General features: G+C 47.6%; 1 protein-coding gene across 3 annotated transcripts in view; it reads left to right on the top strand.

The window, feature by feature from the left end:
• The window catches only part of RGS14 (regulator of G protein signaling 14), a 372155-nt gene that overhangs the window by 286205 nt on the left and 58876 nt on the right, over nucleotides 1–27074 (top strand). For all 3 annotated transcript variants that reach the window (XM_086931804.1, XM_086931803.1, XM_086931805.1), the window contains 2 exons: nucleotides 432–567; nucleotides 3234–3346. In XM_086931804.1, the coding sequence (XP_086787930.1) occupies nucleotides 432–567; nucleotides 3234–3346 (249 nt within the window). The remainder of the gene's footprint in view (nucleotides 1–431; nucleotides 568–3233; nucleotides 3347–27074) is intronic.

The raw sequence follows: 27074 nt of genomic DNA, 5'->3' as shown, positions 1-27074 counted from the left end.
TTCTGAAAAGTTTCTAAGTGTCGATTTTTCAAAGTGAAAAGTATTTTCATTTAAAAACATACTCACTGTATTGCGAAAATGTGGGTCTTAAAATAAAATACATGCAAAGTATATTTTTCTAAAATTGGTCTGGATCTCCTTCAGTTGTGTTTCCATTATTGGTCAATGTTGTGCAAAGAATGTCTAACACTCCTCTGTGTTAGACCTAAGGCTGCTCGCCGCCACTAGTGCTCTTGGGTTTTACATTGAGCTCTGAACACTTTTGGGGAACCCCTGGACTCTGTGTATGGTATAACCACCTAGTAGCAGTGCCATATACAGAGCCAGCTTCCTACCTACAGGCTCATGGAAAACCCAGAAACTATCTGTTTGAAAGCCTGGCCTGTTCAAAGATGTCTGTCTCACCATGAGGATTTTTGTTTCATTCCCAGAAGAAGAGGCTGAAGTCTGGGAAGTCACTGCCCCTAGGTGTGGAAGTGGCAGGTGCTGAGATCCCGAGCCGTTCATTCTCTGAAAGATGCACAAGGAGGTCATTCAAGAAGAAGGACCAGAAAGAGATTTGGGGAGGTGAGACTGCTTGGATGGTAAATGATAGATCACCCCTTGGAAAGGAATTTCAAGAACAGAGAAGTCACTTGGCAATACAAGTGGCACTGGGAGGTGAAGACGTCAATTAGGAGGGGAAATGACATTAAGAGAGATTTCCCAGAGTTGGAACAAATTGCTGGATAATTGAAGGCACACTTACATTCACTGCCTGTGGTACCACACCATCCCCACGCTGAAAAACACTGCTTCCCTTCTGTAGACACCACCTCCATCTGCAGCATTCTACCCCTGCTATGCTACTCCATCTTCTGCTGTACCACTCCACCTTCTTCTGTACCACTCCAATTTCTCCTGTACCACTCCACCTTCTGCTGTACCACTCCACCTTCTTCTGTACCACTCCACTTTCTCCTGTACCACTCCACTTTCTCCTGTACCACTCCACCTTCTGCTGTACCACTCCACCTTCTGCTGTACCACTCCACCTTCTGCTGTACCACTCCACCTTCTGCTGTACCACTCCACTTTCTGCTGTACCACTCCACTTTCTGCTGTACCACTCCACTTTCTGCTGTACCACTCCACCTTTTTCTGTACCACTCCACCTTTTTCTGTACCACTCCACCTTTTTCTGTACCACTCCACCTTTTTCTGTACCACTCCACCTTTTTCTGTACCACTCCACCTTCTTCTGTACCACGCCACCTTTTTCTGTACCACTCTACCTTTTTCTGTACCACTCCACCTTCTTCTGTACCACTCCACCTTCTTCTGTACCACTCAACCGTCTTCTGTACCACTCCACCTTCTACTGTACCACTCCACCTTCTTCTGTACCACTCCACCTTCTTCTGTACCACTCCACCTTCTTCTGTACCACTCCACCTTCTTCTGTACCACTCCACCTTCTTCTGTACCACTTCACCTTCTGCTGTGCCACTCCACTTTCTTCTGTAGCACTCCACTTTCTTCTGTACCACTCCACTTTCTTCTGAACCACTCCACTTTCTTCTGTACCGCTCCACTTTCTGCTGTACCCCTCCACCTTCTGCTGTACCACTTCACCTTCTGCTGTACCACTCCACCTTCTCCTGTACCACTCCACCTTCTCCTGTACCACTCCACCTTCTCCTGTACCACTCCACCTTCTGCTGTACCACTCCACCTTCTTCTGTACCACTTCACCTTCTCCTGTACCACTCCACCTTCTGCTGTACCACTTCACCTTCTTTTGTACCACTTCACCTTCTGCTGTACCACTCCACCTTCTGCTGTACCACTCCACTTTCTTCTGTGCCACTCCACTTTCTGCTGTACCACTCCACGTTCTTCTGTACCACTCCACGTTCTTCTGTACCACTCCACTTTCTTCTGTACTACTCCTCTTTCTTATGTACCACTCCACTTTCTGCTGTACCACTCCACCTTCTGCTGTACCACTCCACCTTCTGCTGTACCACTCCACCTTCTTCTGTACCACTCCACCTTCTTCTGTACCACTCCACCTTCTTCTGTACCACTCCACCTTCTGCTGTAACACTCCACCTTCTTCTGTACCACTCCACCTTCTTCTGTACCACTCCACCTTCTTCTGTACCACTCCACCTTCTTCTGTACCACTCCACCTTCTGCTGTACCACTCCACCTTCTGCTGTACAACTCCACCTTCTGCTGTACCACTCCACCTTCTTCTGCACCACTCCACCTTCTTCTGTACCACTCCACCTTCTTCTGTACCACTCCACTTCCTTCTGTACCACTCCACTTCCTTCTGTACCACTCAACCTTCTTCTGTACAACTCAACCTTCTTCTCTACAACTCAACCTCCTTCTGTACAACTCCACATTCTGCTGTACCACACCACCTTCTGCTATGTAAGACACTGCCTGAGTGCCACAATACTATCACTGGGTTTTTGCTGAACAATACTATGTCCTGCTGCACTGCACCTTCTGCTGCTGCACCATGTCACCACCTGCTCTACCACACTACCTCTCACTGTACCACTTAATCTTCGCTGTACAGCATATCCCCCTGTGACAGCGCCAGACAGATTCTTACAGCGCATCGTCACCTGCTCCACCACTTCACCTCCCACTGTAACTCACCTTCTCGTGCTGTACCCTTATGATGTCTTGCTGCACTGCATCTCTTGCTGCTGTGGCACCCCTGCTCACGCTATCCCACATGCCCTCCTGAGTCTCACCATCTCACTGTTGAACAAACAGCATTTTGCTGTATATCAAAACCTCTTATTGCCCAAATCCTGCCAGACTATTCAAGCAATGCTTCCATGCCATTCTTCTGCTTTGGCCTAACCTCCAATGGCTTTGGCGTAATCCACTAGAGAGTTCTACTTATGGTCTCTATCTGCCAATGATAGCTGTTGAGCTGACTACTAGGCTCAGTCTGTGATACGTCTGAATCTGTACGCCTGGCACCAGTCTCTAGCTCTGATTTCTTGGTAGTTTGGCATTGCACTCTATCACCTAGATCGTTTAGCCCTCACTTGGCACCTGATATTTCTGTATCTTGGCACTGTTCCTGATTTCTATGTACCTAGTCACTGGGACATGCTCCTGAACACTCTACCGGGATTCCTTCCGGATCTATTTAGGGCTGGACTCAATCAGAAGAAGTATGGCTGGTTTCTGATACTTCTCTCTTTATCTGCCTCTTGCAGACCTTTCAGATTCTGACATCGCCTCTTCACTGCGTCGGCGCTCCCAAGGTTCCCTCAATTCCAGCGGCAGCCTGGACTTAGGTTTCCTCTTGTCTCCCAAAGCGAAATCTGAGGTGAGTATGGAGAATTGCTGATGCTGTATAAAAAATATTCATCCTTGCGCTAGCCCAGCAGTACCAGACTCCCCGTGACAACCCTGTAGGTAACATGCCAACAGTGCCAACTCTGTTACAACCCCACCAATGTCAGCTCTCCAGCCACAAACCACCAGTGCCAGCCTACCAGTACTAGCCAAAGGTCTCAGCCCACCAGCACCAGTCCACTGATCCACATCAATCAGTGCCAATCTTGTGGCACCAACCCATCTGTATAGATCACCATCATTAGCTCACCAGAGTTAGTCTCCTACTATCAAGACACCATTGCCGGTATGCTAATGCCATACTGTCATTAATAATAATTTTAAACCAGCCACTTGTCTAAGCCTTCTAGTACTAGCCCGCCAGTGCCACTATAAACCAGATAGACCTACCAGCTGATACCAGCTCACATGAGCTGATACCAGGTTGCACAAGTTGATACCAGGTCACACAAGTTGATACCAGGTCACACAAGTTGATACCAGGTCACACAAATTGATTCCAGGACGCACGAGTTGATACCAGCTCACAAGAGCTCACCTTCTAAGGCAGGCATTTTATGTACTAGTTCACTCCTGAAAACCCAGCCTTAGTGCTGTTCCATGTCAGCTCTAACAACTACTACTCATAGTGTCAGCCCCCATTGCTTATCCACCAGTCCCTCACCCCCCAGTGCTGGTCTTATGTAGCAGCCCATTTCTATTGGTTCACCAGCAGTAGCATACTGGGACCACGATGGAGGCCAGCCAACCAGTACAAGTCCTGCAACACCATTTGATGAAGTAATTGGTAATTTCACCTGCAATGTCGTCAGTTAAGTAATTTGAGATGTAATAAGTGATGTCATTGATGATGTCATTTCAGATGTCATTAGTCATGTGATGGGTGAGGTCATAAGTCATGTGATGTGGGAGCCCACACAATTCATATGCAAAGAAATCAGACTGTATTAAATAATGTCTTGCTGAGGGCAAAGAGTATGTTGCTGAATAAGTGAAATAGTCTGGTGGGAATATCATCTTCAGGACAGCGATATGTCCCACTAGTGCGATCTGGAGTGTAGTCCAGCGCTCTGTTTGAAGTTTTATTGTTGTTGAACTCAAGGGTCATAGTTTGCCTGGATCCCTAAAATCATTATAAAAACGAATTAATAAATTCATTACAATACCAAACAATGTATTGTTATATGCAGTTGATTTTCAAAATAAGGATACAACCAAAATATTAATTTTAGAAGAAATAGTTTATCTCAATAAATTTTATGCAGCATGCAAGGCAACAAGTAAAGTATATACAATAAGTGCTCAGTGTATCAAGTGAACACGCACACAAAAAGTATTAAAATGGCACACAGGTGATCAAGAGCAAAGAAATCGGGGGAAACAAAAGTAAAAACTATTTATTTTTAGAACACAGATGTTTTCCAATGAGAAAAGTTAATGGATGTTTGGAAATTGATACTCTGTATAAAATCAATCAATATTTGTCTTTTCTAATGAATGACTGTCGCCAGCATTGCAAGCCTCATCAATTTAACAGTTCATCATCAGGACGCAATATTGAATGACTAAGCACAAGCGATGTAAAAGCTGTTTATTCAATTAATAAGAACTGATTAAATCAAGGCGAACGAAGAATGATGAAGTGCTGTTCCAGGACGACTGGTGCAAAACGTAGAATGTTGGCCCAAGATAAACCCAAGGTGCAGTAGAAAACCAGCATTCGCTGTAGATAGCGTAGACTCACGAAGAAGTAAAAAACAACCGCTGTACGTATCTGTCAAGGTCCTCGAGGGCATAAAGGGGAGCCCAAAGTTCTCACAATCATTTGGTTAAGAAATGGTTTTCCACATGGGAGGGTAATCAAGGCCCAGTTGATTTAAATGCTGGCATGGCTTCTGCAAGAATCTAGAGCCACTGGATTACTTGAGTTCAAATTTGTTGTGTCCATATAATGACTTGTTACATTGACAAGGTTCAATATTCCATATAATAATACTATAGTGTAGTTCCTATATTCCCAATAGGCTCTGCGCATTGGAATAATATATCCTGCAGCTTAGACGTAGGACTGAGGTCTACTAGGTCTCTACCGGTTATATTAGACTTAATTGTGAGTGCCAGCTAGCTCAGAGGTCACTAGAAACTTTCTCGAATAAACAAGAAGGGATTAGTTTCTGACAACCACATAAAACATGACAACTTTGTTTCCCAAGAATAAGAGATCAAATCTCTAGAGTCGTGGAAACAATAGATAGCTATTTCACTCAGTCAATCGTGCATGCCTAGTTTCACCAGAGGTGCAAGAGGAACAGAGAGACGGGCGATTTGAATAAAAGGTATTTATTGAACAGTCTTCTTTCTCAAGCGTTGGAAATGAACTGCTACAATAGTAAAGCTTACTACGAAGTAAAATGCATATAATACGAACAGTATTATAAAGTAGTACTGTAAAAGCTTGATATGGTTTCTAAGCCATAAAGTGCATAAAATGTATAAAATACATAAAATACATACAGTGATAAAAGGATGACTAAAATACTTAACTGGTGCTTCTAAATACGCCTACCCCAGTGTACTTAACCTATGTCTAGTACGAGGGAGGAAGTATAAGAGGAGTAGCTTAAGTTTTAGGAGTTCTCTGCCAGGAATCTGAATCCAATAATTCTCTAAGAGGTCTAATCAGCTCCATACCTTTGGTTCTAGAATGAAGGAGGTCTTGTATCTCGTTCTCTGGATTTGATTTCCCAGATACCCGCAAGGGAAGCCAGGAAACACTGGAGCTGGATTTCTCGGCAGGAGAAATGACAGAGTCTCGCAGTGCGTCTGCTGGAGGGTCGGCTTCCTTCGGCACTTGCTGCTGCAGGGCGTTGGGCAAGTAGATAGTCGATCTGCTCCAAACCACTGTGTGTTTGTTTAGGCAAATCAAGGCATATTTATACTTTGAAGGTGCCGAGTTTGACGCATGTTTGGACTTAATAACGTCATTCAAAGGCTCATTTCTTGGAAAACGCCAGGAGTTCTAGGAGAACTTAATATTCAAGCAGGGGGAACTCTCGAGCTGCTGAAGGCGGGTTTTTCCAAGAAAACTTTGTAAATTCTTGGAGCTTAGTGGAAGTATCCATGCCGTATTTGAGCTGTATGGTTTAGGTCAAATATGGTAATGATTTCTTTGTCTATATAAGGAAATGTTAAAGTATACCTATGTAAGGGCATGAATCAGGAAATTTATACTAGGGTCCGAGATTCATTTACAACAATACATTGTTAGGTATTGTACTGAATTTAATTATTGGCTTTTATAACGAACCCTATATGAACCTTGTCCCTTTGAAGCATTAGGTACCCCGTCCATGTGGGTCTACGGGTTGCTCCTGTAGTATATATACAGATATCTTGTTTGAGTATCGCACTATAATAAGGGAAATCCAACAGTGGGTTTATGTGTTCCTGGTGTCATCTGGAATTTATTCCAGATCATTTGGAGCCAATAGTATCTACCAAATCTTATTATTTTTCTCATAATTGGGCAGAGATTGTGGGCAGGTTCCTTGAGGTAGTGTACAAAATCATCGGCATACAGGGAAATGAGATAGCTCTTCCCTGCAATATATGAGCCATAATGATGGTGTTTTTCTTTTAGTTTGCTAATGGGTTCTTCATAATTGCAAATAGCAACAGTAAAAGGGTGCCTTCTGCCACGTACCACATGCCGCTGGAATAGGAGAGAAAATGCAGGCATTGATACGGAGCCTAGTCCTAGGTTGAGTGTACAGCCATTGTATGCACTCTGAGCCCTTCACCTATCTCCATGTGATCAGGGCCGGACTAGGTGTTCCAAACATGTATGCCCAGGATAAAGAGTGAAGTGCTTTCAGGGACCCAGAAGTCCTGCTGTCATGGGAAGCCCAGGGTCTATCTGTTGAGAAAGTGAAACAGATTTGCTGAGATTATCTAACCTCAATCGGCCAGGTGTGATGCTCTCATATAGAGATGGATTATTTTAGCTATAATTTTGCCTACATTTTTAGTATCTAGGTTAATTCCCCCTTAAACTTACCCTTAAACTCTGTGACTTGGAGTGAGCACTCCACTGCTGCAAAGCTTTCCAGACCTGGGTGTTTAGGGAGTAACTACACCCCAGAGCTGTTCTTCAGTGGCTATGAAATGGCTGGTAGGGCCATGGGTAGCCATGAGCTACACAAATACTGCAGAATAGAATAGAATTTAAAAAAATGGACAGTAAGATGAGCAATCATCAGCCGGTTTCCCTTGCTTCAATATTATTATATGAAACTGCTCGTTCTAGGGATGGGGAAAGCCTACCCAACTCATGGGCTTCACCATAAACATCTAGGAGCTTGGGCACTAAATGGATAAATATTCTTCATAAAATTCAGTGATCAGTCCTTACGAACTTGATGCCACCCCTCCAGAAAATGATTTATTTGCTTCACTCACTTCTACGACTGTTATTGGCATATTAAGAGGTTCCCTCTCATATGCTACACACCAAGCAAGGGTGGCATCAGGAAGGACTGTGCTTGGTAAAGAGGTGCATAGTATGAAGAAGAGGTGGCCATAATATCTTCTGTCAACGTTTGCCTCATCCCATCAGCACTTTGCACATTCAAGGTATCTCTAGGGCTCTGCAACCTAGCAAGGATACGGTCAGTGCATTCACCCTCCTCATTGCATCTGGCAATGGCAAACAGACCCAGTAATGTCACTTCTTGTTGTGGCTCATTCCTGAATTTGAGAAGTGTAGCTTGAATTTGAGAAATGATATGTGTAGACTTCTTCTAGCCCTTTCATTTCCCACTCAAGAATGTGACGTGTATTCTGAACTGCATTCATTAAACCGGATTGTTTAGAGATGCAAAGACCTCTAATATAAACCCTCAAAGCCTCCCAGAGTGTAGCAGTGCTGTCAACGAAGCCCTTATTGAGCACAAAGTAGTACAATATACCCTGCTGGATCTCCTCCTTAAAGATCCTGTCTGATAGTGCATTAGAAGAATACACAGGGATGGTAAGTGCCCAAGGAGGGCTTTATGTTCAAGGTGAGTCAAACCAGATAATAGTCCTTGGACGGATAAGTGTCTCAGTACAACTCCTGCAAAAATCCCTTGTCACTAGCTAAAAGTCAATACGCGTGTGCACTTTATATACTGTAGAATAATATGAGTAGTCTCCTTTGAAGGGATGCTTATGGCACCAAACATCAAAAAGGCAGTCTTTGCGCATTAATTCTTGTATTGTTTGGGAAGTGCCTTGGAGGAAGCTGGAGGTGGTGAATGATCTGTCTATGTGAATATCTATGATGGAGTTGACACCTCCACACCCCAATATAGTAGAATTGAGCAAAGTGAGACGCTGTGGGTACCAGTGTTAAGTCCATACGTGTTAACAAGTGTAACTTGTGTATGCAAATTATGTCCCTACACATCTGGAATGATAATCTCATGCCTAAAGGAAAGTGAGGACCAAGTAGTATGGCCACCCCCTGGGAATGTATACTAAGAGACGAAGGATCTATCGGTACTTCATTCACTGGCAAAGTGAGTTTCCCTCTCCCGAGTAGATGAGTTTCTTACAGACACACTTTGTGCATCAAAACATATGGCAGTATTTGCCTGGCTTTTTTAGGATCATTGAGTCCTCTAACATTCCATGTAATTAATTTCATACCTGGGAAGAAATATGCATAGGTTGTTGGGGAGAATTGCAGGCACTACTCCGGTGTATCCCCTTCAGGGCATAGTCCCATCTCAATTCATAGTGTGAAATGTCACATGCCTGCCTGCCATTTGATCCGTTGAAGCCTATATTGCTGAGGGTAGGTTTAGAAAGCAATGTCAAAGTAACCTCATCCAATCCACACTGTAAACCCCAGTGAACAGTGTAGTCATCTCAACATACCAGTATTTAAACCAACACATAACTTCAAAGAAAAATTCTAACACCCTCAATGCAGAATCCGCTTAGGGATTCTAAAGGTCAACCAATGAATGTGGCTGCAGCAAGAGACTCTCCTATATTGAACAGTGCGTTCTATCTATTGTACTAGTTAACATCAGATTGAATGTAAATTGATCCGCATAGTGAGTGACCTAACCTTCGACACGAGTAACTGGAAACTGCATCAAATCATCTATGTTTAGACAATAATATAATCATTACTGGTTTCAGTATTAAGAGACAACCTTACTCCATGTCTGAACCTCATACACCGAAAGGAAAATATTTTGCTCAATTGTAATGTCTGGTGATGGAGCCCAAGTTAGTTGTTGTGACCTGTGTTCTCGGAGACTTCTCTTTTGTCGGTCATTGGATTTGCTTGGGAGCATCAGGGGCATTCATTTTTCAAGTAGGATAATTTAGCTTTAGGATCTGAGAAAAATATTTTCGCTATTACGTTTGATGTGTAACTTGGCAGGGTAAGGAATAGCCTATTAAATTCCTAGTTTTTGCATACATTTCTTGGCAGGAATAGAGGCCCACCATACCTCATTGATGGTTTTGTGTGTCTGGAAAAAGGAAATGTTAGGGCCTTCATAAGCCAGGTCACTAATCTCACAGGCCAGTCTAAGGACAGTGTCCCGATATCTGTAATTCAGTATTATTGCTATGACAGGCTTGAGAGTAGCCCCCAGAGGTGGACATTCACCCATTGACCTGTGCGCTCACTCGACCAGAAACATAGGGCAGAGGGCTTTTTCCCCAGACAGACTTGTGAGCACACAGTTCCAGTCTGCCCACATTAGTGGTCTTGGCTATTCCTAGGATGCACAGATTGTTGCAATGAGAGAACACCTCCAAGTCTTCATTTTTGAGACAAGCTAGATCAACCAATTTTTCTAGCTGTCGCAGTGCTTTAGAAAATATAACTGACTCTTCTTCTATCTCAGAGGTGCACTGTTCAGCGTCATCTATATGCTCCACGAATTGTTCCAGGTGGTGTTGCATCAAGTCTATCCTAGAATGTTAGTGATTCTATTTTTATGTCAATTGTTTGAAGGTTTCCTTTGCATTTCCAGTAGCAAAGTTCTGATATCTGGCGAATTGAGTTACCCAATCTGTAGATTCTGGAAGTCGCACTGCTTCTTCTTCTCACGCTCATCCTTTCGTTGTTTTTGGTCTCGAAGGTGATCTTGGCTTTTTTATTTTCAGTTTTCTTCATTTTGTCACCTTGAGATCTGCTGTACATTTCTGAAGATTGTAATTTCATTCGAAGTACAATCTAGCAGGAGATCAGAATAGTTGCAGTTGAAGTGAATACACAAAAAGGTCTTCACAAGGTGTTGTTGCAGTGTCCCCATAGTGTCAGTATTGCTAAATTCACTTGGTGCTGGCTAGTACAGGCTCAATTTAACAGTTTCATGTTTAATGATGATATGTAAGCTGGGGCCTTCACATGTAATTTGTCCACTTTGCTGGCGAAAGTGATGGGATAATGTGTCCCCAGTGGTGTCAGTCGAAGTTGCCAGTCTCCCCACTCCTACCCCCCAGGAGGGTCATGCCGATTGCCCGCCTCACTTTTGTTAGCAGGTTTACTTGGCTCTCACCTAGAGTCACGAGGGTCAGGATGCGGAGGTTCCGCCCTCATGTGGGTACGCTGGTAGCATTCCAACCAGTACGCTTGGCGGCACTTGTAGAAGAGGCCTCAGCTTGACTCGGGGTCAGCCATGCATCAGTGCAACAGGCAGTCCGTTCACACTGCCACGCCCAGTGAAAAGTTCACAGTCCTGGATGAGTCTCACCAGCACACATAGCCTCCCAGCACTACTGAGTAAGATGTCAAACATTTTGACATCTCACTGCCACAAGCCGCCCGAACTTGAAATACTTCTTGCCGCAAACAAAACCCTGGGGTTTAATCTGAACTTTAGCTATTGAAGCTCAAATAATGGAGACCACAAAGGCAATTGAGTCATAACTACAGCGAGGAAATAAAAAATACCGTCCCTCACAGCCTTTAACACTTCTAATCTTCAGACTTCACAGCACTAATCACAACTAAATAACTCTTTAAAATGCTAAAACAAATGTCAGCACCTTTAGCTCAACTTAGCCAAGTTGAGCCCTCACAAGAACTTTGCAACAAACAAGCAAAGTTTTTCACACTCAGAAGTGAACAAATTTAAACCCAGATTGTTGCTGATAAAGTCTTATTTACTACTATGTACCCTGCCACCCTCCAAGGCTTCCTCAAAAATGATAAATCCACTTTTCAGAAATAGCTCCTCATAAATGTGTGCGGATTTTATCCACCTTTGAAATTATCAGGCTCACCTCCTGATGTCCGACCAGCACCATCAATGAAACAGTTGGGCACCCAATGAACTCTGATACTGTCTCTTTATTCAACCTTCATTAAATCGGGACACTACCGCTTTAGTAGAAAACTGCCTCAGTGAAGCCCTTACTAAACAAACCTTCCCTCTCATGCTGTGATCATAATAACTACCAGTCCCTATCACTTCTGTGCTACCTGGCAAAAACACGAAAGAGTATTGTTTTCAAGCAACAACACCCCTTTTTTCTACGCAAGCAACTTTTTGCACCCACTGCAAACTGGTTTCCACTCAGGACAAAGTACAGAGTTGGAGATCACATTTGTCCTTCATGATCGATGAAGATTGATTACTCAGGGTGACATTGGCACCCTCGTTCTGTTGGAACTTTTGGTAGCATTCAACACCATCAACAATGCTCTGTTGGTGGACCGCCTGAAGAACATTTGCACAGATGAGCTTGCTTTGAATTGTGTCAACTCTTTTCTTTCTGACCGCTCTCAGATAGCTTTTCTAACCCCATTGAAATCACATCCAGTAGAGTCGCCTTTGGGGTCTTTCAAGGATCCACTCTTTCACCCTTACTTTTTAATGTCCTCATGCTTCCTCCGAACTTATTGCTAAATTACAAGGGCATTAAATGTGACATCAGCACTAATGATACACAGATCTTGTTCACTCTAACTAATCTTCTCATTTCCACTGGATCACCTGTGCAAAGTACTGGCGAACAGCCTAACTGTCTTCTGTCACTGAATGGCATCTTCAACTAAATACAACCAAAACTGTGCTCTGCATCACCACATGCTCTTCTGTTACCTACAGTCTTACCATCAAGCCTGAAATCATGTGTCCACCTCCTATTATTGATTTGGCTGTCCGAAATCTTGGAATCTGTCAATTCCAAACTTTCTCTTGAGTCTCTAATTTCAAAACTCATTAGCTCTTGCTTCTGACAAACGAAGCATCTGAGAAAAATCTTTTCATCGCCCCTGAACTCCATGTTATAGTAGTCCTAGCCTTGAGTCAATCCAACCAGAACTATGGAAGCTCTATTTACTTAGGTCTCCCGGACAGCCACATGTCTTTAGCTGATATGAAATGTGGCAATCTACCTTTTGACTCAAGTCAATCAAATGGATCGTGTTACCACTGTTCTCAGAAGTCTTCCAGCGAAGAAATGAATGATCTTTAAATCTTTAGTACTGCAGAAATTATTACATAACATAATATAGCCACTAAAAAGTCTACATTCAGTGTAGAAAACATCAGTTGAGGTTGATATTGGACAACTGTGGCTTCATGACAAAACGTAAAAAGAAATTGCACTCACTGATAGTAAGGTAGTAGGTGCTGATCCGCAAATACTAAAGTGAGGGGAGTGGAGACGGGGCTTTTTTTGAGTTAATCCAATGTATTGTTGTTAGCAAGGAGCTGCAGACTCTGTTGCGAAAGGTTGCCTGCCTTTTCATCTTTCCCTAATTACTCCTTCAGTTGGACTCATGGCAGGCAGGTTCAAAAACCTCACACCTCTGTACCTCTATGATCCTACAATTAGAAACATCACTCTACGCAAAGACGGTGTCTGGAGATCAACCTTCAAAAGACATTTGAAAGAAGGATCACTTAAAACCGATTACACCGTTTCAGACATTAAATCCTCATCTCCTGTCTGTCAGCTGTCTATAAAAGTGGGATACCAACTACCATATTTCACTCCAATGTTAAGTCCTCTATGACCATAGAAGGGAGTGTTCCATACAGTTCTTGGAAGGCTACTGTACAGCCAAGGCTGGTGTCTGACAGCCTAGCTCCTATTGGTGAGGGGACAGCATCTGGGTTGCTTGTTGGCGGAGCCCTGTACCTGTCCTGAATCATCTAGATGCCAGTCTGCATGCTGAAGGAGGAAAGGAACCTGCCTACCCTGCAGGAGGAGAGGCTGTCCAGGAAGGAACAAGCCCAGCGCATCATCAGTGGCTGTGAGGCGACCAGAAGAAGCAGATGACTGTAGAGCAATCTGGGTGGACCTGGTTGTCCAAGCCTCCCCGCCCCCCATTCGACTCTTCCAATGCTTCCAGGTGAGAACTGTAACTCTGAATCAAGGAAATTGCTGAGACTCCAGTTGTCGCTGTGATTGAGTGTTTGCTGTTCGACTTGAGCGAGGCTGCACCTACCGAATTCATGATTAGTGCATGTGAGTCTACATCTGCCGAATCCATGATTGGCCAATGTTGGGCTGTATTTACTCAAGTGTCAAAGGCCCTTCTGTGGGTTGCACCTGTGGTGTGCTGCATCTGCCGACTGTGTGGACCTTGAGGGACTACACTTACAAACTGTCTGGCCTTGGCTGCAATATTGCAGGATGGACGATCTTCAGATTATCAAGAAGAAAAATCTCAGTGGGCCCAATGTCGAGTGCGGCTCTGTGTCTAGGTCAAAGAAATACCACAAGAGCCTGCTGGTGCAGCGTTCCTTTCTCAAGTGTGTGGGCATACCTTCTAGGCAGTGGGCAGTGTGAAATCTACCCTTAGAGGTCTGACTCATCGCATGAAGTGGTAAGTGGATTGAGAAAGAGCACACATATTTATCGGGTGAATAGACTGCACCTGTGTTATATTAAACACTACTGTTTATCCATTGAGAGAAAGAGAAGGGAACCCAAAACAGGGGAGAGCGCTGGGGACTGAAGGACAGAGTGGGATGGGATGGGCGCAGCACCTGCCAACATAGCACTCAGAGGCACTAAAATGTTTTGATTATTGGAGAGTGCATTATTGAATAAAACTCTGTGATTAAAGTACTTTCTTTCTTGCAAAGGTAAGCACTGGGCTGGACATTCATTTTATTGGGTCTGTAGAGTTCTGAACTTGAGCACCCACAAACTACCTTCCTGGAAATCCTGTGATTATTTACGCTCACTACCTTGAGAGTCAATTGCCGAAATGGTTGTCCTTGGCTCAGTAGGTCAGGCAACGGTACATCAGAGGGAGATGATCCGAACCCCACCCCCTGCTTGCCCCGTAGCTCCCTGAATGGGATCCAATTTATATTTTTGTGAATTTCTGTAAACGGCTATCTTTTGTTGATTTGTTCTATAATTCAAATGTATGTAAATGGAGTTCATTATCGGAGTGAAATGAGATATCTTAAATTAAATATGTCAAGTTGGTGTGCAGTTCCTTGGTGAGAGTGAGAGTGTTCAGGTCTGGGGAAAGTGCCCTCACACACCCTGAAGGATGTCATGCTTCATCATATGGGCGTTCTCCTCGTTGGGCCGATGCTGCAATGCCCGACTGGTACCCGCAAAGGGGCTCTTTGGCGGAGATCTTTTTGGTGAAGCTGTTTGGTGCGTGGGGGTGTGTGGAATGAGTAGTGTAGTGGGTACAGAATGGTGCATTAAAATAGGTTCAGGGAGGCCCTACAGCATAAATATTTAATTCCTGGGACACGCTAAGCTAACTAAAAACAGTATAGCCCTAACCGGATACAATGGTCCTATAGGGCGTGTGTGGTGCTAAAGGTTGACATGTTTTTGTCTTTCTTAGCCCCTAACAGGTCTCGTGGCAATTTATCAGGACCGATAGATTGAGGGATTTTTTTTTTATAGTCTTACACTACTGCAAGGCTAGTGCTTAGGGTATAAGGAATTCTATAGTTACCCGCTTTGCAAGTCCATACCAATTCCAATTTACCTAGTATTGTGCGACCTGAAAGAGAAAGCAATAACAAGCAACCAATTTAAAATTCAGCGTGACAAAAAGACTCAGAGGAGCATGATTATGTATCATAATGTGGTCCCAATCATTGTTCAAGTAGCAGTGCAGCATTCTATATCCTGAGGGGATCCCGGTTAGTATCTCACTAGTAATGCAACAATGTGCCCCAGTGGGATATCAGGACTTAATTGTCAAGAACAGGACTATCCCCAAAGTTCGAGTAGGGTCTCGGTAATTGTAGCATTAACAGCAGATGCTGAATTATATCTACTCAGAGTTAAAAAAAAATACACGAGCACATAGGTAAGTGCGACACATCATGCTCTCATACATGTCTGAGGTGCAGGTGGTGTCTCAATCAACATCCCGTTAAAAACAGAGGCTGGGTTATTTAAAACTCACAGATAAAGATGACAAAGCAAGCAAACAAACACATAGTATACTGCAGCACATTATGCTGTCATACGTGCCTAGCTTCAACCAGGAGTGGGTAAAATAGACGCTACAGAGTGGAGCAAAACGCTGTGCGTATTGTCAGATCAGGGACAAGTGACAAACACTCACCCCGCGTTGTTGAGGTCTGAGCTGACGGGAGTGTTTAATAGAGCGTATCGTTAATCATGACCTGTTTGTGGGGAGATGGTACAAGACAAGAGAGGCATTCATGTCTTTAACAGGCTTCATCTTACCCGGCAGGCATTCTTCAAGGTAATATACTAATAGAGAGGCGACGTGGCAACTAGCCCTTGCCCCAGTATTGGAACTTTCATAGATTCCCATGCTTTTGTATCATTCCCCGTCATCGGAATAGGAGTCTCGGTAACAAAAATGCCATAGCTGTAGGTACAAAAGAGAAAGGAAAAGGCCTAGGCCTCATTATCTTTTGTAGCATATCACCCTCTTTTTGTAAAAGAGACCAAACTTACGCATCAGCCAATCAGAAGTGCCTCACCCCTTAGAACCCTCCTGAAGGAACCTCAGAGCCTCATATTTTCTACTGCACGTTGTGCTTAGGGAGTTTCCTTTGAGCTCTGCTCAACTTCTACTCTTCAAGGAGTTTCTTCAGGATTTTTTCTTCAGATTCACTTCAGGATTGTTAGCTGCCTTCCAGGATGTCTGACAAGGAGAGGAAAAAGGCCCTTTTCAAGCCATGTTCCACCTGTGGCAAGAAAAGGCTTTTTGTGGAGGATAAGCACAAAGACTGCATCTATTGCCTCTATCCTGACCACAAGGCTGCGGACTGTAAGATCTGTTGCACCTTTTCGACCAAGACCCTCCGGGACCGTGAGGGTAGGCTTCTGACGTGGCTCCATGACATGGCTCCAGAAGCTGAAATCCAGGAAGGATACTGTCTCTAGTGACAGTGAGGATGCAGCATCGATGTCTTCCTCAAGAAGGTCAGTGAAGAGGGGTAGGGGTTCCCCTTCTCCTTCTGTGGAGCGTTCTACTAAGGCCTCAAAAAAGACCCCCAGTGAGTCTGAGAGCCAGGGTCCCAGCCAATCTCCTCACCGAGGTGAAAAGGAGAGGGTAGGACCAGCTACACCTTCCAAGGGTGAGAAGACTGCCCCAGCCTTCAAGAAACCCTCTTCCCAGTCTTCTGAGAGGAGTTCTAAGTCCTCGACGACGAAGGAGTTTGCTTCGACGAAGAAATCGAAGTCGAAATTGAAATTGGTTTCGTCGACGGGGGATTAGTCGACAAAGGAATAGTCGTCGAAGAAGGAAGCGTCGACGGCAGGTTCATCAGCGTCGACGGGAGCGTCGCCGACGATAATGATGACCACGATGGTCTCGTCAACGAGGGTATCGGCGACGACGACTTTGACAATGACGACAGTTGGACCGTCGACAGTTTACTCGTCAACGACATTGACGACTCCAATCTCGTCGACATATGTACAACCGTCGACGACGGAACCGTCGACGGTATTGTCCTCTGAAAAGAGAATTTACAATTTCTGTTACAAGAATTACGCCGGAGATGACTTCTCCTAGGAGAGTGACCCCCCTGGTACCAGCTTTGCTCTTTGAAGAAGGGGAGTCGGATGAGGATGGCCAGGACTCGTATAGCTATGCCAATAGTCCCTCTCAACTTCTAGTCAAATGCCAGGAGACGGACTCTGAAGGAGAATATGACCAGGATAATGGTGGTCATCATCAAGCTACCTAGTCACTACATCATTCTGGGCAGGATATGGTTACAGTGCCATCTTTTCTTCTGGACCTGCATAAGATGCTGCAGGACTACAAATCTAAGGCGGATAGGCCAATTCTGGTCCCGGCGGCGCCTGCTGCGCCTGCATTGATTTCTGCCTCAATGGTGATGCCAGGATTACCTGCTCAGGTATCCCCTCAGCCTCAGACATCTTTTCCACCGGATCCCTCCGGGCTGGCAGATGCCCATGATGATTCCTCGGATGAGGATCAACAGTTGGATCATGACTCTGTTCATACAACTGAATGGGATGAATATATCATTCCGGATCCCTCATCACCGGTTCCAGATCCAGTTGATTCTCCACCAGCGGACATTGGAGGTTTCCATCAGCTGATGGAAAGAGCAGCTGTCAGGTTCGAATTGGCCATGCCTGCTGTGGCTTCGGATTGTTTCCTATTTGATTTCAAGGAACCCTTTAGAAAGACAACTAGGTCAATTCCTATTGTAGATCATCTGTGGAAGGAGGGCTTGAAGGCTATGAAGAACCCAGCGATGGTGGTCCCTGTGCTACTGCGTCTGGATAAGAAATACAGGGCACCCAACGATGAACCGGCGGCCTTGACGGGTCATTTAAAACCTGACTCAGTTATCTCACAGGCAGCGCAGAGAAAATCTCGTAACCCCTCTGCCCCCTTAGCAACTCCTCTGGACAAGGAAGGGCGGAGATTGGATAATGCAGGGAAAAGATTCTCGTCGATGACTAGTCTTCTAGTGCGAGCTGCAAATGCCCTGGCGATCTTGGGTAGATACGACCGCCAGCTTTGGTGTGATGTTGCCCCGTTCCTAGATCAGCAACCTCCAAAGTCGACATCAGAGGCGAAAAAGATCTTGCAGGAGGGAGAAGCGACGTCAATGGAGATCATTGACTGTGCAATGGAAATTGCAACAACAGCGTTTCGTTCCTTGGCTGGGGCGGCAGTCCTCCATCGCCAGGGGTGGCTGAAAGCTACTTGGTTTCGGCCTGAGATCCAAAACAAGGTCCTGGATCTTCCCTTTGATGGGGAGGCATTATTTGGAAAACTGATTGATGACACTGTTCAGGAAATAAAAAAGGACACCAAGACTGCCAGGTCCTTGGGTACCCTTCAATACCACAAGTCTCCTTTTAAGGGTTCCAGAGGCAGAGGTAATAACTACAGGGGATTCTATCAACAGCAGCGCTATTCCTCCACGGGCTCAGGTTTCCAGCAATACCGCCAGCCTTATCAGCAGAGGCAAGGCCAGTCTTCAAGCTACTCTAGGCCTTACAATAAGGGGAAACAGGCTGGACGAGGACGAGATTCATCCAAGCGCCAATAGCGGCCTCCTGGCTCTTCCTACTGGACCCTCCTCCAAGAAATCATCAGTTGGAGGCAGGTAACCAAATACCTTCAAAACTGGTCCAGAATAACATCGGACCGTTGAGTGCTCAACATCATTCGGAAAGGGCATACCTTGGAATTCACGCAAGTCCCTCCACCCAAGCCCCCGGCAGCCATTCCATCGAAACACCAGCGTCTCCTGCGGCTCGAGGTCCAACAGATGCTCCGAAAGGGAGCGATAGAGCCGGTCCCCTCAAATCAAAAGGGACAAGGATTCTATTCCAGGTTCTTCCTGGTAAGGAAAACGCTAGAGAAATGGCGCCCCATTTTAGACCTCAGGGAGCTCAACACCTATCTCATCTCCCTGTCCTTCCGGATGGTCTCTCTCCAGGACATCTTGAAGCTCATCAGCCCGGGGGATTTTATGGCCACGCTCTATCTCGAGGATGCATATTTCCATGTCCCGATTCACTCAGCACACAGAAGGTTTCTAAGATTCACTGTAGCCAAGAGCCACTTTCAGTACAGGGTTTTATCCTTTGGACTCCGCTCAGCCCCGAGGATTTTTACAAAGGTGCTGGTGCCAGTAGCAGCATTTCTGTGAAGGAACCATTTTCAAGTCTTCCCCTACCTGGACGACTGGTTGCTGAAAGCTCCATCCAGGGAGGCAGCGCTGGACGCTGTTCAGGCTTGTACAAATTTGTTTCAGAATCTGGGACTCACTCTAAACAACGAAAAGTCATCCCTGGTCCCGTCCAGAAAGGCTTGTTTCCTGGGAGCCATCTTGGATTCAAAGCTCTCAAGACCCTTCCCTACTCCGGAAAGGAGGGAGAAATTACAGACTTTGGCTCAGGACTTACAAGAAAGAAGGTGTCTTTCAGTACGCGGCTACAAATCTCTGCTGGGGGTAATTTCATCATGTATTCCCCTAATTCCTCATTGCAGACTTAGAATGCGTCCTCTACAGGAGCAACTAGACAACCAGTGGAAGCAGGTCCACAGATCATTCGAGGACAAGGTGACCGTCACTCCAATGATGAGGGAAGCGGCCTTATGGTGGGCAGATCAAAACAACTTGTCCCAAGGTCTATCCTTCGTAAACGACCCGTCTCCTCAAGTAGTAACAACGGACGCGTCATTGGAGGGTTGGGGAGCAGTGATGCAAGACTGCATGTCAGCGGTCATTGGTCGCCCTAGGAGCAACGACTCCACATCAACCTTTTGGAGCTAAGTGCGATAAGACTGGCTCTGCAAGCCTTTCTTCCTCACCTGGGAGGTTCGCAAGTGCTTATCAGAATGGACAACACCACGGCCATGCACTATGTGAACAAGGAAGGAGGAACCAGATCTCGTCCATTGTTGCAAGAAGCTCAACAAATCTGGGAATGGGCGATCCTTCAGGGAATATTTCTAAAGGCAGAACACTTGCCAGGGGTTCTAAACGAGAACGCCAACAGACTGAGCAGGTCATCCTCAGTCAGCCACGAGTGGGAATTGAACCAGCGAGTTCTGGAGGAGGTCTTCAGCCAGTGGGGCAGGCCGGAGGTGGATCTCTGTGCCACACCGACCAACAAGAAATGCTGGTCTTACGCAAGCAGATTTCACTATCCAGGGTCACTGGGGAATGCGCTTTCGATAGCCTGGTCAAGGACATTTGTCTACGCCTTTCCCCTCATACCTCTGATCCTGCGGCTCATCAGGAAGATCAAGGTGGAGCCGTGCAGGATGATCCTGATAGCCCCTGCTTGGCCGAGACAGTTCTGGTACTCGGAACTCCATCTGTTGTCGCTAGCTCCTCCTCTTCCTTTGAGGGTTATACCAGATATCCTCACAATGTCGGAAGGACAAGTTTGGCACCCAGATCCACAGTCATTACACCTGACAGCATTGTTTACTGAGCAGCGAGAGTTTATGAATCTCCCCATATCAAGCGAAATTAAGGAGGTCCTTTCCCAGGCAAGGGCTCCTTCAACGAACAGGACTTACCGTCTTAAATGGAAAAGGTTTTGTTGCTGGTGTAGGAGAGAAAAGATTGATCCCTTTGCTTCCAAGCCTCATCATCTCCTACCTTATCTGCTGTCCTTGGCTAAGTCGGGACTAGCCTATTCGTCGATTAAGGTCCATTTAGCAGCCATTTCGAGATTCAGAAGGTCTGGGTCTGGGCCTTCCTTGTGGTCTTCCAGGATTGTCAAGCAGTTTCTTAACACCTTCAGTGCGGGGCGAATTTTCGCGCTGTGCTTAAGGTTCAAAGAAACCGGCGTGGCCGTGACGGAACGGTTCCGTCATAAGCACAGCCCAACCGGCACTTGTGACGGAACCGTTCCATCACAAGCATCGAAGAGGTTAAGGGCTTGTTTAGAGTCTATCCACCAGTGAGGCCGCCGCCTCCTACTTGGCATTTAAATCTAGTCCTTTCTCAGCTCATGAAAGGCCCATTTGAACCAATCCATCGTTCTGACATGAAGTACCTTTCATGGAAATTGGCTCTCCTCCTCGCTCTCACGTCGGCTAGGCGTGTTGGAGAATTGCAGGCCTTGACTATCCAAGAACCTTTCCTGCAATTCAAAAGAAACACTGTAATCTTGAGAACTAACTCTAGGTTTATGCCTAAGGTGTCCTCGGACTTCCACTTGAATGAGTCGGTTATTCTGAAGGCGTTTTTCCTCAACCGGCTACGCCAGCAGAAAGAACATTGCATTCATTAGATGTACAACAATGCTTGAAATTCTATTTAGAACGTACTAAGGGATTTCGGAAATCCTCACAGGTATTTGTTGCCTTTGGGGGTCCAAGCAAGGGCCTTCCGCTATCCAAACAGAGTATTTCAAGATGGATCACAAATGCCATTCTGCATTGCCATACTGCAGCAGGAAAACCATTGACTGGTAGGATTCGGGCACATTCCACAAGATACGTGGCATCTTCAACGGCCCTCTTTGCGGGGGTACAGATTAAAGACATTTGCAGAGCTGCTACCTGGAGCAGCGTTCACACCTTTACCAAGCATTACTGCTTGGAGTCCTTACAACAAGATGATGCGGCAGTAGGACAGGCTGTCCTGAGGAACCTCTTCCAATAATTGGTAAGCTTTCCTTTCTATCCCACCTTCCGTATTACACATTTTGTATCTTTATGTCATGTTGGCTATTACAATATTTTTATGACACAAAATGTGGTTTTATTGCTAACTGCTTGCTACTCTGATACAAAAGCATGGGAATCTATGAAAGTTCCAATACTGGGGCAAGAAAACAAGTTACTTACCCTTAACTTTGGTTCCCCAGTATTGGTAAATTTAATAGATTCCCATGCGCCCACCCACCTCCCCGAGGAAAGCTCAGCCTACATCAGATATGGTGTCTGGTACACAACCGCTACGAAAATCTGAGGCTCTGGGGTTCCTTCAGGAGGGTTCTAAGGGGTGAGGCACTTCTGATTGGCTGATGCCTAAGTTTGGTCTCTTTTACAAAAAGAGGGTGATATGCTACAAAAGGGAATGAGGCCTAGGCCTTTTCCTTTCTCTTTTGTACCTACAGCTATGGCATTTTTGTTACCGAGACTCCCATTCCGACGACGGGAATGATGCAAAAGCAGGGGAATCTATGAAAGTTACCAATACTGGGGAACCAAAGTTACAGGTAAGTAACTTGTTTTCTTCTCCTACCCTGGCTCTGGCTCCCGTAATAGGACGCGCTGGAGGCCAGGTTTAAGTACCGGTTTCCTGTTACTGGGGAAAACCACAAGAGTGAAAAAGCGGACGGCCATTTTAGGCGGGTTGCCTGATTGTGGTGGTATACAGGGTGAGTGCAGAGGTCAGGAATTCTTACTTCTTACGATAAGTGTGAATACAATTTCTAATGTCTGTACTGGACTGATAGTATTGCCAAAGAAATGCTCCTATAATTATGTGTTGTGAAATGCAGTCTGAGACTTGGATTGCTATGAGCAACAACTGGCAGTCCTTCGGGTTAACATCACTGTGGAGCTTGTTCAGCTTAAGTAGTGTCCAGTCTCTCAGGGGTGTGAGAAGTAATGTGTTATCAAAAGAGACTAGCTTAAATATGACCAATATTGTTAGACTCTGATTAGATTTGTCATGGGCACCTCGTTGGTGAGTTCATGAAGCCCTCACCCACCAACCTGGTTGGTGGCATGCTTCATCATCGGGCCCATCCAGTGACACCGAATGTGTCCCGGGTGTGCTGCGACGCCGGATTACAGCGGAGCTGGTATTTTACTGAGAGCGCAGTGTGAGGTGTAAAGTGAAGTGTGAATTAAAACGGCTTGGCGAGGGTCCCAGTACCCGAGGGTAAATTAAATTTTAATAACTGGGCCCCGTCAGCGGTTAAAATAAGGCTTGGGGATGTTTAAGGGAGGCGAGTTACTACCTCCTACATCCATCAGTTGGTCGACATGTTTCAGCCAGTGCCTTAAACTAAATCTGTCTTTCCTCAGGACCTTTTTAAAATAGAGTGTAGTGCAGGTTAAAAAGGAGTGTAGGGGGCGTGGCCAAGATGGCGGAGTGAACGGACGTGGCCTCCCGAGCTCCCGCACCCGCCTAGGCCCTGAGCCCTGAAATATCGCTTTTCTCCCCCCTTGCCAGCCCGGAAGATCGGGCGCGGTCGGGAGAGCCTCTAAACGCGGCTGCGTTAAGCTCCGGTTCCCCCGCCGGCCACAGCATCAGGAGCGGTGAACCCGACCGCTGGAGCCCCGGGCAGCGGTAGTGGAGCGGGCCGAATCGAGGGCCCGATTGGAGGTGGCGCAGGCCCTGGGGGGCAGGGAAAGGGGTCCTGCAAGGTGTGGATGCACATTGGCGGCCCAGCGGAGCCGACTGTCTGAGATCGAGGGGGGCTGGCCAGACCCTCGGCGGCACGGTGAGCCCCGGACCCGCCCCCGAGACTACTCGAGGCCGCGGCTGCGGCCTGGCCGGGAGAGAGCGAAGGCCCAGAGCACAGGCAAGGCGGAGCTAGCGGAGTGGCAGGTTTCGGCGAGAGGTCCTGAGGGGAGCGGTGGCACGTCAGCGACCCAGCGGAACGGTGAGCCTGGGCCCGGAGAGCGCTGACCAGTTCTCCGGTGGCGCGGGGTGCCGGTCCCGGTCCCGCCCCAGAGACTACCTGAGGCCGCGGCTGCGGCCTAGCTGGAGGAGACCTGAGGCCAAGAACACCGGAGAGGCAGCACTGGAGGCGTAGCGAGTCCCGGAGAGGAGGATCCCTGGCGCCCTGCGGATAGCGCTTCGAGGCTGGAGCGGTGCAGGCCGGAGTGTTGAGGCCGGACTGCGACGGAGCTGGGCCCTGGACACAAATCCCCCCCCCCCCCCCCCCCCGATTTCGGCAGAGGAGGTGAGGAGCGGGTTGGGAGAGCGTGTGACGGTGCGGAGCGCCCAGGGGTGTTGCAGATTGACCCCGCAAAGAGCAAGAGTCTGCAGCGCACCGCACCGGGGTGGACTTAAAGTCGCAGCGGCGCCTGGCCCTTGGTACACAGCCGGGAAGGGGAAGTGGCCCCTGGGAGCAGGGACTGTGCGGAGGAAGGCTCCCCTTGAGTGGGCGGACATTGGAGGCGCAGTGGGTTCCTCCGGATGGCGCAGTAGACGTTGGGACAATAGCGCGCTGGTCCTGGGCAGCTGTGAATTCACGGCACCGGCTGCAGTGGGAGACCGCCTGACCTGGGGAGTGGAGGCGCTCGCGGAGCGCTGTGAGGCGGCGGCGGCTGCTGGTACAGTGGTGCACCTACCTCGCTGTCCGGCCAGGCGACTTGTAGGCCCGGGCCTTTGCTACTGCACACATCTGAGGCGATCAGAGACAGCGGAAGCTTGCGGGGAAGGACTCTGGTACTCCAGGCCTGGCATTGGCTCGACTGGTGTTACGATTCATAACGTGCGCGCTGCGAGAGCACAGGACAGATGGCCGGACAGAGGGGTGGCAAGGGGAGTAGTCGCACACTCCCGGAGATGCTTGGCAAATCCCAAGGTAAAGGGGGACAGGAATTCAACGCCACCGGGAGGTGCCAGTGGTTCCCAAGTGGGGGGCGGTGGAGAACCCCCGGTCACCAGATCATTTCTGGAGTCCCTTTTTGGGACGTTGAGGGAGGACTTTCAGGCGTTAAAACAGGAGGTGGCTGGCGAGGTGCGCGAGATACGTAGAGAGGTGGATGGCCTCGGTGAGAGGGTGGCCACAGTCGAAAGCTCAACGCAGAGGCAGGATGAGGAGATCACGCACTTGCAGCAGGAGGTGCTCCGCCACAGGGACCAGCACATAGACCTACAGCTGCATAATGAGGACTTAGAGAACAGATCCCGGCGGAACAACGTAAGGGTCCGGGGAGTGCCATCCACAGAGGAGAACACTGGCATAATGGACTACCTGCAGGGGTTGTTCCGTGACATCCTGGGCGAATCTGAGGACTTCCCCATCAGGATAGATAGAGCCCATAGAGTGGGACCGCGGCGGCGGGCGACGGGGCTCCCCCCGGACATTCTGGCTTTCCTTCCAGATTATCCACTGAAGGAGCGGATCATGGCTGAGGCGAGGAGGAAGCAGTCGATTGTTTTCCGAGGCCATCCTGTGGCGCTGTACCAGGACCTGTCCACGACCACTTGCCAGAAGCGGAGGGCGTTTAAGATTGCGACGGATTTCCAGAGGCAACATGACACGCCCTACTCATGGGGGCACCCTTTTCGCCTCATCTTCCGATGGAATGGAGAATCGCATCAGCTACGGTCCCTCCTGGATGTGTGTGAAGTGCTGGGGATCACAGCGGAAGAAGAAGACTCCTCCACACCTAGGAGGGGGGATCCTACCGCCGGTGGCTGGCGGAGAGTTTCGAGGCGCAGGTCTTCGGCCGCTTCACGGAGACCTGGCTCGCCCACCATTAGGGCGGAGATGGCGGATGCCATCCAAACTGTCTCCAGGACTTCGGCGGTTGAGGAAGAAGTTGCACTGACCGCATAACCTGGCTCCGGGGGGAGATTGACTACGCATTACTGTTGGAGCAGGCTCGGGGGGGGTGGAGAGGTGGGGGCGGAGGAGGGATGCTTGTGGCAGGTCGCCCACGAAGGTAATTCACCACAGGCTTGTCCGGTAAGGGCAGGACTGGGACTATCAGGACTGGAGGTCACGGGAGGGCGGTGGGAGGTGGGTGAGTGGGGGGAGTTTGGGGTTCGAGTTGGGGAATGGGGGGGGGGGGGGAAGTGTTGGGGAGTTGGGGATTGGGGGACCGGGGAACCGGGAGGGGGGAGTTGGGGCTGGATCTGTCCGGTGCTTTAGTTGAGTCCATTCAGCATTGCCAGAGCTCGCAGGCCTATTCGATTGATGGTTTGATGCTCCCGGTTGTAGACCGGCTGCTGTGGCGAGGTGACTCTGATTTGGTATGGCGGGACTGAAAGTAGTGACCCTGAATGTGAAAGGGTTGAACAACCCCACGAAACGTAGAGCGATTCTCTCCTTGTTGGAGGGTTCTCAGGCAGACAATTGTTTGCTTCAGGAAACGCACCTGCTAGCCGGTGACTGCCATAGGTTGCGGTCCCGCTCCTTCCCCACGCAGTTCTTCTCCTCCAACACCACGAAAACAGCTGGGGTGGCTATCCTAGTGTCTAAGTCCTTTAGAGGGGAAGTCATACACAAACTCGTAGAGCAGAAGGGGAGGCTGCTGGCTTATAGGTTTAAATTGGGCCCCCTGCAGTTTACCATAGGATCAGTTTACAGCCCCAACGAGCAACAGGACCGATTCCTCCACACTGCTTTAATTGATGTCACGGCGTCACCTGACAGGCACATCATTTTAGGGGGGGACCTGAACTTGGTGTTCGATTCCTCTCTGGATAGGTCAGCGCAGCGGTACCCACAGACTGGGGAATTGTCGAACGCTGTGAGAACACAATTGGCTGATTCGGATTTGCATGACCTCTGGCGGGGGTTTCATCCTTTAGATAGGGACTATTCTTACTACTCCCACGCACACAAAACATACACTCGGCAGGACTATCTGCTGGTCTCTGGCCCGGTTCGAGACATGGCCACTGGCTCTGAGGTGGGGGTCATCTCTCTATCAAATCACGCGCCGGTCAAGGGGACTTTCCTCCCCCCGTCGATCCCGGCGCAACGTGGGGTCTGGCGACTTCGGGATACCCTCCTGCACAAAAAGGCTGTGGTGCAGCGCATAACGGAGTCCGTGCGGG

Source organism: Lissotriton vulgaris, chromosome 7, assembly GCF_964263255.1.
Source record: "Lissotriton vulgaris chromosome 7, aLisVul1.2, whole genome shotgun sequence".
NCBI classification, from domain to species: Eukaryota; Metazoa; Chordata; class Amphibia; order Caudata; family Salamandridae; genus Lissotriton; species Lissotriton vulgaris.
Note: the sequence above shows the minus strand (reverse complement) of the source record. Positions and strands in the feature narration are given on the sequence as shown.